Source organism: Castor canadensis, chromosome 13, assembly GCF_047511655.1.
Source record: "Castor canadensis chromosome 13, mCasCan1.hap1v2, whole genome shotgun sequence".
In the NCBI taxonomy this organism is placed as follows: domain Eukaryota; kingdom Metazoa; phylum Chordata; class Mammalia; order Rodentia; family Castoridae; genus Castor; species Castor canadensis.
Genome location: NC_133398.1, coordinates 12428491 through 12445864, shown reverse-complemented (window position 1 = coordinate 12445864; position 17374 = coordinate 12428491). Strand labels below are relative to the sequence as shown.

At 37.9% G+C, this 17374-nt stretch overlaps 1 protein-coding gene across 1 annotated transcript; it reads left to right on the top strand.

Annotated features, from left to right (window-relative positions):
- Positions 1 to 16211: 16211 nt before the first annotated feature.
- Positions 16212 to 17150, top strand: LOC109675373 (olfactory receptor 1L4). Its single transcript, XM_020152096.1, has one exon. The coding sequence runs from the start codon at positions 16215 to 16217 to the stop codon at positions 17148 to 17150; it is 936 nt and encodes a 311-aa protein (XP_020007685.1). The 5' UTR covers positions 16212 to 16214.
- Positions 17151 to 17374: the final 224 nt, after the last annotated feature.

Sequence of the window (17374 nt, the reverse complement as noted above, 5' to 3'; positions counted from 1 at the left end):
TTGTATCACATAATTTTAATAAATTTAAAGGTATTGATGAAGGTACACTAGGTTGTATGGTAAAATAAATGTTACTACCATGACTAATTCTAAATCCCAAGTGCCTATCTAAAGTGGAGATGTCTGAAGCCAGACCTAAACCTGAGTGAGGATGATGTTCAAGAGGACAGCCTGACCTACCCAGAGAGTCCTTTCTTGTTCCTAATTCAGTAGACACAGATGAGCCAATGTTCTGATCAGGAGATGAACTTTTTAGCTCTCACGAGAGAATATGTTTCTCTGACCATGAGATGGTTGTGCCTCAGAGACTGTGTCGGGATCAGCTGTAGCTGTCACTGTGCTGTGGGATTTGAGGAGGTCCCTGAGGCTGGGAACTGGGGGAACCTCTACTCAGGCCATGTGAGACCTTGACTTTGTCCCAAAAAAGTTAAGGATGAGTACTGTGTGACATTTAAGCAGATTTATTAGGAAACAAGAAAAGTAATACACTCAAACGGGGTAGAGTGCAGGTGTGACAGATGTGTACCATTGTATCTTTAGGGATACATACATGTGTTTGGGACTATGTTCTTGAGATTTTGATCTATTTTTGTTTTGTTTGTATTAACCATCTGGCTAAGCCATTATTATTTTGGCTATGTTCCTAGAATATTATCTAAGGTTTCTATTGTTAGAGTTTTGTCTGATATCTCTTGTTAAACTAGAGAACACATAATCATTTACTGTCATTTTGCAGAAATATTTTAGATGTTGTTAGTGACACGTCAATATATCTTCTTTAAGGTCCAGTTTCAATAGGGCTTTTTATGTTAACTCTGAAAAGCTTATTTTAACATTTTACTAGTTTTTTTTTCAATTATCCTTACCTTGTCCTCTCCATTTCCTTATCTCATGGTCAAGGTTATATTGAGACTGACTTATGTGCTAAGTAGTTCGAGGCTTAATTCCCAATCCCCCATTTACCAAGGAGAAGCCAAACTTTTACTTCTGGATTCCACTTAATTAGGCCATCAGGAACCACTTTGAGTGGCTAATGAACATCAAAGAAAACACGCCTAGAGGTTCAGCAGCAGGTCCTCCCTAGAGCCTCATTAAAAGAGCTGAAGTTGGACCTGTCCCCCAGAGGCAGCTTCTACAGTGATCATGGCTCAGAAACTTTCTGACAATGTCATGAGTGAGGCAGTCTGGTTTCTCCCCTGGGCTGCTCTCATGGGGCCACATTTTAGTTTTAGAAAGGGAAAGAATGCTATAACTTGGAGGCTTCACCTCTTCCCATCAGAGGTCAATACTCCAGGACAGCCATGGAGCTGAGTAACTGGTTTTAAGAGAGAGAAGTTTTTAAGCCAGTTGCAGTCAGGGCTTTTGTTTTTGTTTTTGTTTTTTTTTCTTTGTGTTCCTTCAGGAACATTGTATTGTCCTTGAGGTATACAAATCAATTCCCCCCATTGCTTTTCAACTCCTAATTGGAAAACCTTTGTAATAGTGTCTACCTTTAAGCAGAAGCTCCCCATCTCCTTCACACTATTGGAATTGCGGCCAGATAACACCTCAGATCAATCAAATCAGAATCTTTGAGGATGCAATGGAGGCATCAGTTCTTTTGATGCCCCCAGGTGACCTCAGTGAGCAGTCAAGTCTGAGAAACACTCTCTGATCTCACTAGAGTTAGCTTCTGAAATTTTATTTAATTAATTAATTTATTTATTTATTTATTTATTTGCAATACTGGGGTTTGAACTCAGGGCCTTCACCTTGAGCCACTCCACCAGCCCAGATTTTTGTGATAAGTATTTTCGAGAGAGGGTCTTGTGAACTATTTGCCCAGTTCAGCTTCAAACTGCAATCTTCCTGATCTCTGCTTCCTAAGTAGCTAGGATTGCAGGCATGAGCCACCAACTCCCAACAATAAAATTTGACTTTAGGGGTCAGCAAATTAATGACCTTCCTCCCCTATTTCCTAAGTATATTTTAATCTATCATTAGTTTGGGTTTTGTTGTTTGTGTTTGAGTGTTTATGGGGTTTTTGTGCATCAGCATTTGATAGTACAGGAAGAAGGCACTGATATTAAAATATTTTAACCATAAATATTTTAATTATAATTAAAAGTGGTTGAAGTCTGCTTTCTGGTCTTTTGTACTTCTATTTTCCCTTTTTAAAAAATTTTCTAGCCTGGTAGCGAAGGAGGTGGAGGGAGAGGGAGGAGGTGGGGGGAAGGGAGGGGGTGCAGAGAAGGAGGGAGAAATGACCCAAACATTATATGCACATATGAATAAAAGAAAAAAAAAGAACAGTGATTAAAATGAAAAAATAAAATAAAAATAAAAAAACTAAAAATTTTCTAAACCCATGGACAACACGTTTATGAGATTCAAACAAATGTTATAAGTACTGAAAGTGCCTGTTGAGTCCTACCACAACAAGCCTGTTGTACATAAAAAATAAATCTTCATATGTACAAATATAAACAATCTTGAAATTGTACTATATAAATGCATAATTTTGCAATTGAATTTTTATCTAGCAAGATGCTTCAGAAATGCTGATCCAATACCATCTATAATCTGCACTTTCATTTTTAACTGCTCCATAATGCTTTATAATGTGAGGTTACCATGATTTATTTAAGCATTTATTTATTACTGGACATGTAGATAGTTTCTCTTTTTCTCTATTAAAAACAAAACTTCTGTGAATATCTTGTACATATAAATCATCCAAGTTGGGTATGCCAGTACATGCCTGCAATCTCAGGACCCAGGAAGGTGAGACAAGAGGACTGAGAGTTCAAGGCTAGCCGGGGCTACATAGTGAATTCAAGACAGTGTATCAAAAAAAAAAAAAGCCTTTCAAATATGTGCTGTGCCATATATAGAGAAATAGAATTTGATAAATACCATCAAATTGTCCTAAAAAAAATAGGCTGTGTGCATTTCTGTGACAATTGACAGTGTGTTTCTTCACACATCTAATGTCAAATAGTATAAGCAACATTCAATATTCTAGTCAAAAATACTTCATTATTCCTTTGATTTGACTATCCTTTTAAATGCTTAGTCATTTCTATTTCTTCTACTGTGGTTACTTATTTATATTCATTTCCCATCTTTCTGTTGAAGTATTTAGTCAGAATGGTCTATAGATATTACAGCAGCAAATTAATTCTGAAACCTCACTAGCTTAACACAATCAAACTTTATTCCTTGCTCACACTACATATCCACTTTGAGTCATCAGGGTGCTCGACGGAAGGTGATGCAGAGAAACCGCACTGATGAAGGCCAACCACAGTGTGGCCACTTCATCCCTTCTTCACAGGGAAAGACAGACTGGACATTTGCATGCAGCTTGCCAGGGTCTGAACCCAGAAATAACACACTTCACTAAAGCTCATATTTCTTAGTACAGAAGTAGTCATGTCTTCAAAGCAAACTGAAGGAGGCAGGAAATCTAAATTTTCATATGAAATACTTGAGAAACATCACTGTCTCTGCCACAACTTGGATTATTGTTCACCTTCTTGTTGATTTGTTAGAATCCTTTGTTTCCCCGCTAATCCTTTCACTTATGGCATCCTTTGTTAGAGACACGTTTTTATGTAGTCAAATCTGTCGACCTCTTTCTTTAGAGCTTCAGGGGTGTTATTTTGCAGAGGAAGCTTTACACCGTCTCCAAAATTGTGAAGCTATTCTCCAATGTTTCCTTGTTATAGTTTAAAAGATTTTACTTTTTAATCTTCAATTCCATCTGGAATTTATCTTTATATGATATAAAATAGAGATCCAAACATTTTGTGGCAGTGGAATATATAGTTGTCCCACAATTTTATTTCCTTTCATATCCAGAAGGACTAAATGAGTTAGCATAGTACTTCATGCCTATAATCCCAGCACTTGAGAAGGCTGAGGCAGGAGGATTTTAAGTCCAAGGCCAACTTGGGCTACATAACAAAACACTGTCTGAGAAAACCAAAAACAAACACAGCGCTAAACATCTTTTTTATATGTCTATTCATGGATTCTCTTCTCCATCCAATGGATTGTATATCCTATATCAACACTATGCCTTTGGGGTTTTTTTATTGTTTTATTATTCATATGTGCATACAAGGCTTGGGTCATTTCTCCCTCCTGCCCCCACCCCCTCCCTTACCACCCACTCCGCCCCCTCCCTCTCCCCCCCACCCCCTCAATACCCAGAATAAACTTTTTTGCCCTTATCCCTAATTTTGTTGAAGAGAGATTATAGGCAATAATAGGAAGGAACAAGTGTTCCTGGTAGAGATAAGGATAGCTATACAGGGAGTTGAATCACATTAATTTCCTGTGCATGTGTGTTGCCTTCTAGGTTAATTCTTTTTGATCTCACCTTTTCTCTAGATCCTGGTCCCCTTTTCCTATTGGCCTCAGTTGCTTTTAAGGTATCTGCTTTAGTTTCTCTGCATTAAGGGCAAAAAATACTAGCTAATTTTTTAGGTATTTTACCTATCCTCACCCCTCCCTTGTGTGCTAAAGCTTTTATCATGCACTCTCGAAGTCCAATCCCCTTGTTGTGTTTGCCCTTGATCTAATGTCCGCATATGAGGGAGAACATATGATTTTTGGTCTTTTGGGCCAGGCTAACCTCACTCAGAATGATGTTCTCCAATTCCATCCATTTACCAGTGTATGATAACATTTCGTTCTTCTTCATGGCTGCATAAAATTCCATTGTGTATAGATACCACATTTTCTTAATCCATTCGTCAGTGCTGGGGCATCTTGGCTGTTTCCATAACTTGGCTATTGTGAATAGTGCCGCAATAAACATGGGTGTGCAGGTGCCTCTGGAGTAACCTGTGTCACAGTCTTTTGGGTATACCCCCAAGAGTGGTATTGCTGGATCAAATGGTAGATCAATGTTTAGTGTTTTAAGTAGCCTCCAAATTTTTTTCCAGAGTGGTTATACTAGTTTACATTCCCACCAACAGTGTAAGAGGGTTCCTTTTTCCCTGAATACTTGCCAACACCTGTTGTTAGTGGTGTTGCTAATAACGGCTGTTCTAACAGGGGTGAGGTGGAATCTTAGTGTGGTTTTAATTTGCATTTCCTTTATTGCTAGAGATGGTGAGCATTTTTTCATGTGTTTTTTGGCCATTTGAATTTCTTCTTTTGAGAAAGTTCTGTTTAGTTCACTTGCCCATTTCTTTATTAGTTCATTAGTTTTAGGAGAATTTAGTTTTTTAAGTTCCCTATATATTCTGGTTATCAGTCCTTTGATGTGTATCTGGCAAATATTTTCTCCCACTCTGTGGGTGTTCTCTTCAGTTTAGAGACCATTTCTTTTGATGAATGAAGCTTTTTAGTTTTATGAGGTCCCATTTATCTATGCTATCTCTTAGTTGCTGTGCTGCTGGGGTTTCGTTGAGAAAGTTCTTACCTATACCTACTAACTCCAGAGTATTTCCTAATCTTTCCTGTATCAACTTTAGAGTTTGTGGTCTGATATTAAGATCCTTGATCCATTTTGAGTTACTCTTGGTATAGGGTGATAAACATGGATCTAGTTTCAGTTTTTTACAGACTGCTAACCAGTTTTCCCAGCAGTTTTTGTTGAAGAGGCTGCTATTTCTCCATCGTATGTTTTTAGCTCCTTTGTCAAAGACAAGTTGGTTATAGTTGTGTGGCTTCATTTCTAGGGTCCTCTATTCTGTTCCACTGGTCTTCATGTCTGTTTTTGTGCCAGTACTATGCTGTTTTTATCGTTATATTTTGTAATATAGTTTGAAGTCAGGTATTGTGATACCTCCAGCATTGTTCTTTTGACTGAGTATTGCCTTGGCTATTCATGGCCTCTTGTGTTTCCATATAAATTTCACAGTAGATTTTTCGATCTCTTTAATGAATGTCATGGGAATTTTGATGGGAATTAAACATGTAGATTACTTTTGGGAGTACAGACATTTTTGCTATGTTGATTCTACCAATCCATGATCATGGGAGATCTCTCCACTTTCTATAGTCTTCCTCAATGTCTTTCTTCAGAAGTTTATAGTTTTCCTTATAGAGGTCATTCACATCTTTTGTTAGGTTTACACCTAGGTATTTGATTTTTTTTGAGGCTATTGTAAATGGAATTGTTTTCATACATTCTTTTTCAGTTTGCTCATTGTTAGTGTATAGAAATGCTAATGATTTTTCTATGTTGATTTTATATCCTGCTACCTTGCTGTAGCTATTGATGGTGTCTAGGAGCTTTTGAGTAGTGTTTTTGTGGGTCTTTAAGGTATAGGATCATATCATCTGCAAATACGGATATTTTGACAGTTTCTTTACCTATTTGTATCCTTTTTATTCCTTCTTCTTGCCTAATTGCTCTGGTTAGGAATTCCAGTACTATGTTGAATAGGATTGGAGATAGTGGGCATCCTTGTCTGGTTCCTGATTTTAGAGGGAATGGTTTCAGTTTTTCTCTGTTAAGTATAGTGCTGGCTGTAGGTTTGTCATATATAGCGTTTATAATGTTGAGGTACTTTCCTTCTATTCCTAGTTTTCTTAAAGCTTTTATCATGAAATGGTGTTGGATCTTATCAAAGGCTTTTTCTGCATCCCAGCAACATTTTTGAAGAGGCTGTATATTCTCCATCTTATGTTTTGGAGCTCTTTGTCAAAAAATCACATAGCTATAGCTGCATGGATTTATGTCTGGGTCTTGTTTCTGTTCCACTGGTCTTCAAATCTATTTTTGTGTCACTACCATGCTACTTTTATTGCTATGGCTCTGTATTCAGGCATAGTGATACCTCCAGCATTGTTCTTTTTGCTCAGTATTCTTGGTTTTTTGGGCTTCCATAAGAAATTTAGGGTTGATTTTTCTATCTGTGTGAGGAATGTCGTTGGAATTTTGATGAGGATTGCATCGAACATATAGATTGTGTTTGGTAGTATAGCCATTTTCATGATATTAATTCCTCCAATCCATGAACATGGGAGATCTTTATATCTTCTGATGTCTTCAATTTCTTTCTTCAATGATTTATGATTTTGTGGTAGAGTCTTCCACTGCTTTTGTTAAAGTTATTCCCACGTATTTTGTTATTTGAGACTAATTAATGGTTTTCTTAATGCTGACCTTTTCTTGAATTTCTGAGATAAATTCTAATTGGTCATGATTTTTTTAAATTTTTTAATACTTTTCCATATTTGTATTGATGAATACCATAGAGAAAATGTGCATATAACTTCCTATGTGAGGTTATCCCTGCTTTATTTCTTCATATTTTTCATGTCCATGTTAGTGTCACACAGAATGGGTTAAGCAGCTTTCTTTCTATTTATACACTGTGGAGCAATTAGTATGAGATTAGAACTATTGACTTCTTTGAATTTGCTTCACTGATAAAACCATGAAAACAGGGTGTCTTTATTTGCAAGTCATTTTTTAGTTACGTAAATTCATATAACATAAAATTAACCATATCAAAACCTACACTTCAGGGGCATTTAGCACAGTTACAATGTTGTACAATCAGCATTTCTAATCCTAAACATTTTCATCATCCCCAAGGGAAACTCCATTTCCATTAAGCAGTCACTCCCCATTCCTACTGCCCCCAAATCCAATAAATATAAATCTATTTTGTATTTCTATGGATTTACCTAATTTGGATATTTCATGTAAAGGAATTCTGAAATATGTGACCCTGTGTGTCTAGTATCTCTCTTAGTTTCTTTTTTTGGAAGGGTCTTTTTAGACAGGTTATCACTATGTAGCCAGGCTATCCTCAAAATACTGGGATCCCAAGTGCTGGGATTACAAGCATGTGCCTCCACACCTGGATTAGCATAACTCGTAATGTTTTTTAGTGTAGTTCATGCTGTCTCACATATCAGAACATTATTCTTTTCATGGTAAGTAATCTTCCATTGAGTGGATATATTAAACTTTTGTTTACATAGTCATCAACTGAGGGACATTTGGGCTGCTTCCATCTTCTGGTTACTGTGAATAGAGCTGCTATAAATATTTCTGTACAACTATTTGTTTGACACCTGTCATTAGTTCTTCAGGGTAAATACATAGGAGTGGAATTTCTGGGTCATATGGCAAGCTTACATTAAACATTTTGAGGGACCACTAACCAACTGCACAACTTTATATCCCTGTTAACAATATGTAAGGGATCCATTTTCTCAAAGTCCTCACCAACACTGTTAACTTCAAGACCATTTCCACATGCCTGGAGTTTAAGGAATTCACCCGCATTTACATCTGGTCAGTGTGCACAAAGTGAGATCACATGTCTCCAGAGCCTCTACACCAGATGTAGCTGAATGTACCAATTTCTTCATCTTGATTAAAGTTTTAGTTTTAATCTCTTTATACAAAAGTAATTAAGGTTGACTCTGAAATAGACCAACATAAGGATAAAGATGTAAAGGCAACGTACTGGAGAAAAGATAGGTTGTAGAACAGATAGTGCTAGAAGGACTGGACAGCACATGCCAAAATAAATGAGCCTAGACACAGGTGCTCTTCATGAAAATTAATTCAAAATAGATTGTGGACCTAAGTAGAAAATGGAAAACTATAAAAGCCCTAAAAGATAACATATGATAAAACCTATATGACTTTGGGTATGACAATAACCTTCCAGAAACAACATCAAAGGCAAAGTCCATGAAAGCAATCATTTAAAAGCTATAATTCATTAAAATCAAAAACTTCTGCTCTGAGAAACAACTGTCAAGAGAATGAGAAGATAAACCATAGACTATGAAAATATTTACAAAAAAAAAACTTGATAAAGAACTGTTATCCAAAGTATACAAAGAACTCTTAAAACTCAGAAATAAGAAAACAATCAGATTTAAAAATTAGCAAAAAACACATAAATGATACACAGATGCCAAATAAGCATTCGAGAAGATTCTCTGCAAATGTCATTAGGGAATGCAAGTGAAAACACCAAAGAGCTACTACTTCTATACAGCTATCAGAACGGCCGAATCACATAACTGACAATACCAAATGCTGGCAAAGACGTACACCAAGAGAATTCTCACTCATCATTAATTGGAATGCAAGATGGTACCATCACTTTGGAAAGAAATTTGGCAATTTCCTGGGTATTTACAAAAATAAGTTGAAAACTTAGGTCCACACAAAAAACTAAGCCCATATATTTACAAAACATTTGTTCATAACTTCCAAAACTTGGAGGAAACCAAGTTGTCCTTCAACAGGTGAAATCGTAAATAAACTACAGCATACAGACAGTGGAATATAATTTAGCACTAAAAGGAAATGAGCCATTGAGCCAGGAAATGATGTGAAGAAACTTAAATGTATATTACTAAGTGAAAGAAGCCAATCTGAAAAGCCAATCATACCATATGGTCGTGACAATTTAACATTTCAGAAAAGGTAAAACTATGGAGATAGTAAAAAAAAAATCTGTAGTTGGGACAGGGACAGAGGGATGAACAGATGAAGTGCAGAAGATTTTTAAGGCAGCAAAACTATTCCGTATGAGACTGTAGTAATCGATTGTGTCATTATATATTCATACAAACTTACAGAATCTATAACACCAAGAGAGAACCCTAATATAAACTATGGACTTGGGTGATACAGTGTTATCAATTGTCACAAATGTGCTACTCTGACTCAGAGAGGAGTGCTGACAGTAGGGGAAGCTCTGCATGCAGGGGAGCAGAGGACATATGGGAACTCTCTGTATTTTCTAATCAACTTTTCTGTGAATCTTAAACTTCCCTAAAAATATAGTCTACTTAAAAGGAAACATAAACAGAAAAATAGCATAACTGTCTAAAAGCTGTGCTTTCTATGCCACTTATACATGAGGACCATGTGTATAAGTGATACTAATAATTTCCCCAATTCACCCATTCAGTAATTGGAGTAACTAGAATTCAAATATAAGACATCTGGCTTAAGAAATGGAAGAAATAAAATGCTTAGGAGAGACAAACAAAAATATTGAACCTCAAAAAGTTAAAATACTGTAAAAGCCACACAGCTTGTAAGACAGAATCAGCATAGGAATATAGTTAATCTGGCATCAGAACCTGAACCTTTACCCCTTCCTGCTAGGACACCTGCACCCAGACATGGAGCCTCAGGAATGCCAGAGGCCATCACTTCTCCTTCTAGATAAGTGCACCTAAGCCTAAACACACACACACAGAGTATATTGTGTACACAGAGTACACCCATGTGCATGAACGCACCTCTGCCCCCATCACTGCATGGTTCTAATTCCCTTCCTTGGTGTAAGAGGCTACACCTATGGAGCACAGGTTCCCCACAGTAATGCTCAACCCTCCTGGGTAGACCACAGGGCCAGTCCTCCCAGGACTTTGACATGCAGACAGTACATGCCCTTGGGTGTCTCCTTCTATACCAATTCCCACTATAGGCAGCACCAACACATCTCTGAGGCTAGGTTTACACTTCTAGAGGCCACCTTCTCAGAGACTCAGAGCCTTATCTTAACTACCTAGCAGGCCCCCAATCCTACTCTGGACTCTGAATTTCTCTGTCATGCCCACAGGTAAGTAGGCTGGGATCTTTAGTAACTGGGACTGTGGGGTCAACATCTTCCTCAATTTTCATCATTTTCTCAATCCAGGAGAAAATTCTCTTACACATATATATCCCAGCTTCTCCCTTGGATCATATATGACATTTGAAGCACCTACTCTGTTCAAGACATAGCCCCAGGCATTGACCCTGCCCTTAAAGGGCTCAGCTCACATCCTGGAACCCAACACCCACAGCAGAGTGATCTCCTGCATGAAACAGTGAGCAGAGGAGCAAATGAACAAGACAGTGAGGAAAATATAAGGATAAAGAATTCACACTCTGGAACTGGACTCCACCAGCACCTGACTGTGTCCGTAAGCAAGTCACTGCATTTCTATGACCCTTGCTTTGTAAAATGACCATTGCAAAGGTGAAGTGGTTTAATGCCTGTGAAGTTCTCAAAGCAATGCTCAGCACATGTAAGCAGTGTTTAATTAGTAGCTAGCAATTTTCATAATTGATAATATTCATGGGAAGAGGCTGCAATGAATTGAGTGTCTCCAGACAAGAAGCCCCAGGGTAAGGCATAGCTAACTCAGCAGAAGAAGACAAAAGATTGACTTTTCAGAAAATCCCACTTTAAGAACTTCTGACTGATTGATTGATACAAAAAGAATCTTGGGTACATTTTAAATATCCATTTTCATGGAGTCTATAATTTTATAGTTGGGAATGGCTAGGGAACTCATCTTAAACTTCCTGGCATCAGTAGTACAAAATTAGACAAATTGTTCATCACAGAGATGGAACCAAAACATGCCCCTGTCTTTTAGCCCTGACTCATTAAAACAGCCATTGAGAGGAATGGGACTGCAGTCCTCTACTCACTATCAGAATCAGAGATGGTTGTGAGGTAACATGCCGGACTATTTAAGATTAGCAATGCCGTGAGGCACTAAGACCTGGAAGGTAAGGAAAAAACCATTTGAGGAGATAGTGATGTCCCCAGCAGAGAAGATATTCAAACAACTGGATGGCCATTCAGAGGTTTGTTGATAAAGAACACATAATCATTGGAGCAGTGTATGGATAAAATCACATGGGGATTCATATTTCACCCATACATTTGTGTAGCACAGTTAATTTAGGAAGTATCTCATTTCTAACATTCAATTAAATGTGGACATTCTTTAAAACCTCATAAAATCAACTGGCCAGATGTTATTGCCTTTCTGGAAATGAATAAAACCCAATCTTACATCAATTAAATATTTTTAAGGTTGCTCAACAGCAGAGTCAAAATTAGAACCTAGTTCTTCTAGCTCCAAATACAGGGGTCTCTACACAGCACTGAGATCTTTAAAACGGACATAAAAGAAGAATGCAGGAGGTCTGGGGTAGAACTGAATGGTGGAGTGCTTGCCTAGCATGGGCTGGGAGCTGGGTTCTATCTCCAGCATCACCACGACCACCAAAGCAATTAGAAAAGGAAGAAAGAATTGAGCAATAAACCAGGATGGTCAAATGGCAAAAAAAAAAAAAAAAAGGGAGGCGAACTTCTGTTCTTGAGGAGCAATGTTTTAAGTCAGAATGGCTTCCTAAGGAACTAAGTCCCCTCCAGATAGTATGATCTCCCTATCTCTGGAATGCTAAAAGGTAAAGGTAAAAGGTATACAGATCTAGAGTTCTATGAATCTATAACTTCAGACACTCCTCCTAGGACTCAGGAGGCCTAGTATACACTCTCTACTTTACCAGCTATGCTAATAAATACTGGCTGGTTATAGCCAAGTGAGGCATAGAAGGAACAGAAAACTCGAACATTTAAGTTCTTAAATTATTGAGAGATATGGAGAGCCAGGCATTCTGAAAACTAGTGATTCTCAGGAGAAGAAAAGAAAAAACAAACAGTGTCTCCAAAGAAGCTGAGAACAGCCTAGAGATGGGTGGATTGGGTTCTATGAGGAATATGAAGGTCTAAATGCTGCCCAGAAAAGCTTTCAGCCTAACATAAGTAGGAAATTAAAAATTGGAATAAAATATTGTCTTCTCTGAAACCAAGAGACATGAAGTAAAGCTCTAATCTGTCACAGAAGTAAAAGCTATGTAGAAAGGAGAGATTTCAGAGCAGAAATCTATCTCTTCAAAAGGCTGTACACTCAACCACTACCAATCTCTTTGTCTTGTGGATAGCAGTGAAAAGCAGGTAGATATGGAGAAGCTGAGTTTCTAAAAATGGGGGTCGGGACAGATCCTAAGATCAGATACTGGTGCTACAAAATCAAAGCATATTGTCAGCTGGGGATCTGACAGCTGACAAAGATGAGGTCAAAGTCCCCTTCAACCTTTCTTCTCTGAAAGCAAAGAAGACAAGGACTAGAGCCATGGTTCAAGTGGCAGAACATCTGCTTTGTAAGCACAAACACCTGAATTTAAACCCTAGTCCCACAAAAAAGAGATCTACTGAAAACAAGGAAGACAGGAAAGCATGGCTTTATGGAAGAGGAAACAGAAATGGAGGTAGGAAGGAAGGAAATTGAAAGGACCTCGATGTGTGTAAGATAAGTGGGTCAGCAAGAAGAGTGGAGGCACATAGCAGTAAGAGGACATCTGCATGCAGAGTTTCAGCAGCTTAACTTTCTACTGATTGCACGGTTTGGGGGAGAGTAGAAGAGAGCAGTTTAAAACACAGAGTTTAGAGACTGGTAGCCTGAGTTTGAGTCTTAGATACACTCTTCACCTGCTCTGTGACTCACTGAATTTCATGCTCCCTATTTGCAAAAGGGGTACAGTAATGCTCCTTCCCTCAGGGTAATATTAAGGACTAAATGAGGCACATGATAGGCCCAGAACCTGTCCAATAAATGCTAGCTAATTTTTTTCCAATTTCATGCCTTCCAAATGTTCTCGCTCATTCAGAGGACCACTGCATGGATGATGGGTAACTCCCTGAGGATGTCACTTATCCAGAATTTTTATCTAATTTGAGAAGTGCACTCCATGCTTCCAATATGTATTCCCTGGTTTCATGTAGGGCAGTGGTAAGAAAAGGGCACTGTGATGGATGAGCAAGAAAAGAAAAACCAACCTGAGATGAAAGATATCCTGATTGTGAAAGTTCCAACGGAAAAAATTGAAAAGAATAAAATACCACATATTTCTGCCTACCAAAGAAAGGAGGAATACATGCCTCCTAAGATAGAGTGGTATGATTTAAAAGGCTTAGAAAGACCCAATGCCTCACCTGATTCTTCCCAACCACTAACTTATGACAAGACCCATAATTCAAATATCATTTCTTATTGTGTGAGCAATAAGACTGACCACCTGTAGAAGGGGTTTGCCAAACTCTTGTCACATAAATATCCTAATGACACAGGTAAGTCGGGTAGAAAGTAACACACACACACACACACACACACACACACACACTGTTACCGATAGACACACTGAAGTGAAATGACTTCCCAAAGGCAAGGAAAAACATAGGATGTTATCAGGTCCATTTAAATGGGAAGGGGCTAAGCTATTGCCACTGAGAAACATCATATAGACCTGTAGATTTACAGGTTTAAGCCCAAAGATTTAGACTATTATTACTAGGACAATGTCCCAGGAGTGAGGGTTTTTTTACTTTTAAATTATTCATGCATCTGGATTTTTCTTCTATGCATGGGTTAGATAACAATTTGGACTTAATTTTTTCAAATGTCCCAGTTGTTATAATCTATTTAAATTATCCAAGCTTTCTGTATCATAAAATAATGAACTTTTGCTATACATTAAGTTTAGTGTAGCTCATGATCTAAAATATAAAATAGATATATAAAATTATTTTATAATTATTCATTTTTGGGTTTTAATGTGCTTTGCCACTATTTGTTTATAAATTTTATGTACTTTGATCTGGAGTTAGAAAAGTTCTCTGCCATTATCTTAACTTTTTCAAAATTATCTTGCCTGTCCCTAGTCATTTACTCCTTGAGAAGAATTTTAGAAGAAACTCCTCAAATTCCATTAAAAATTTCTTTGGAATCTTATTAGCCATGCATTGAGTTTTATGAATTTGAGAAGAATTGACATTTTAAAATAGTCTTACGTTCCAGGAGTTTTATAATCTTTATCCAGGCCTTCATTCTGTGTTCTGTTATGCTTTATTCAACAAGGTCTTTTTTCCTCTTTTTCTTGATTTTTAAAAACTTTGTTTAGGCTTTTTCTTTGACCCTCAGGTTTATTCTCAACTGTTTGTTAGATTTCTTGCCATTTTCATTTGAAATTCTTTTCCCATTACATTTTCTAGGACAGGAAGTGTATCAATATGAACAGATTTACCTTATATGTAGCCACTTTATTGAGCTCTTTATAGATGTTAAAGGTTTTGTGGAGTTCACCTTGCATCATGTCACCTAAAAAGAACAATTTCATCTCTTCTAAAGTTTATGCCTCCTGTTTCTTTTTAAATACTATTTGAGGTTTAAAGTTTGATTTTTATTAGCATATATTGAATTGTATAAAATAATGACATTTTCATACATGAATGTAATGTACTTTGATCATATTCACCCCCACTGTCCTCTCTTAGCCCCCGTCACCTTCTCCTTAATAGTCTCTCCTACTTTCATGTCTTTCTTAGGTTCCACATATTAGAAAAAACATGCAATACTTGTTCTGAATCTGGTTTATTTTGCTTAACATGATAATCTCCAGTTCCATCCATTTTCCTGCAAGTGACATGATTTTGTTCTTGTTATTGCTGAATAATACTACATTTTATTTCTCCATTCTGCTGTTGATGGACACCTTGTGTGCTCCATTTTTCCTTTCTCATTTTCTTAACCCACCATCTGAGCATTGTAGCTAAATAGTAGTAATGGGGCAATCCTTCCTTCTTGGTAGGAATGGGGCTCTAATATTCTAATTTTCACATTCCTGTAACATTTGAATGCTTATAATAGGAACATCAGAGTTTGGTAATGAGAAAAAATAACATTTAAGGATCCAATCTCTGTAACATAGGCTAATCCTAGTAGCACTCCTAGTTTGAGTGGCTTCCTGAGTCAAAGGTTTACAAATGAAGTATCCAGATCACATTATTCTCACAAAATGTTTAAATAAACAATATTCTTGTCTGGTGCTAAAGACTTCACAGGATCTCATCGGAATCCTGTGGCTCTCTTGGAGCACTAGTTACTTCCCATGCTGACTGTTGTGCTTTCCCCACTATTTCTACCACTCCAGAATGATTGGGAGAAAACGATTCTGCATGAGAAGATACCACTCCTGGGGATTGCCCATGTGAAAGCACCTAACTCAAGGAGGTACTCAGCATCTCTGCAAAAAGAACAAAAATAATGAAGCTAAGAAACTGGTCAAGAAGCAATATAAAAAAACATATTTAGAAAGGAAAATGAGAAAAACTTATATAAATTAGGCCACATAGATATTTCTAAGAATTCAGGGAAAACCTTAATTTTTCTAATTTAGAGGGAAATGTGGAGTTTGATAACTTGTTCCTCACTTGGCTTTACTATCTATTCCTCTGTGATTTTGTTAAACTAACATATTAGTAAATATGTTAAATAAAGGCAATGGGCCTTTTTTTCACAGGCTTGAAATTAGGAAAGAAGGTGTCACCACCAATTTCCCCTTCCCATCTCCTCCACAACTTCTTTAACACCTGTCTAGAGACATGGAGATGAAGAACCACAGCAGCAGCACATCTGGTTTCATCCTCCTGGGCCTCTCTTCCAACCCAGAGCTGCAGAAACCCCTTTTCGCCATCTTCCTCCTCATGTACCTGATAACCATAATGGGGAATATGCTAATCGTTCTGGCCATCCATTCTGACTCTAGGCTCCACACCCCCATGTACTTTTTCCTTAGCAATTTGTCCTTCATGGATATCTGCTTCACAACAGTCATTGTGCCCAAGATGCTGGTGAATTTACTGTCAGAGACAAAGGATATTTCCTATGTGGGATGCCTGATTCAGATGTACTTCTTCATGGCTTTAGCAAACACTGACAGCTACCTGCTGGCTTCCATGGCTATCGACCGACTGGTGGCCATCTGCAACCCCTTCCACTATGATGTGGTGATGAGCTCACAGCGTTGCCTCCTTATGCTGCTGGGTTCTTGCACCATCTCCCATCTACACTCCCTGTTCCGCGTGCTACTCATGTCTCACCTCTCTTTCTGTGGTTCCCATGTTATTAAGCACTTTTTCTGTGACACACAGCCTGTGCTGAAGCTGTCCTGTTCTGACACATCCTCTAGCCAGATTGTGGTCATGACTGAGACTCTGGCTGTCATCGTGACCCCCTTCCTGTGCATCCTCTTCTCCTACCTGAGAATCATCGTCACTGTGCTCAGAATCCCCTCTGCAGCAGGGAAGTGGAAAACCTTCTCTACCTGTGGCTCCCACCTCACTGTAGTGGCTCTGTTCTATGGAAGTGTCATCTATGTCTATTTCAGGCCTTTGTCCATGTACTCAGTGGTGAAGGATCGGGTAGCCACAGTTATGTACACTGTAGTGACTCCCATGCTGAATCCTTTCATATATAGCCTAAGGAACAAAGATATGAAGAGAGGTTTGAGGAAATTAAGGGAGAGAATTCATTCATAGAAAGAATTTTAAAATGCATTATCATAACTTAGTGATGATCTAAGAGATTCTCAATGTATCCTTCCTTCCTAACCATTTTCCACAAGGCACACCAAGAGGTCCTGAGGATTGTTGGTGGATAGCAATGAGAACACTGACCTGAAAGCAATATGCTTGGTTTCTATCAATTACCTTGACCAGATATATATTCCACCCTAGCCTATGTATTGCTAGGAATCCAGAGT

Coding starts and splice junctions, on each gene's coding strand:
- LOC109675373 (XM_020152096.1), top strand. CDS start 16,215: ATGGAGATGAAGAACCACAGCAGCAGCACATCTGGTTTCATCCTCCTG.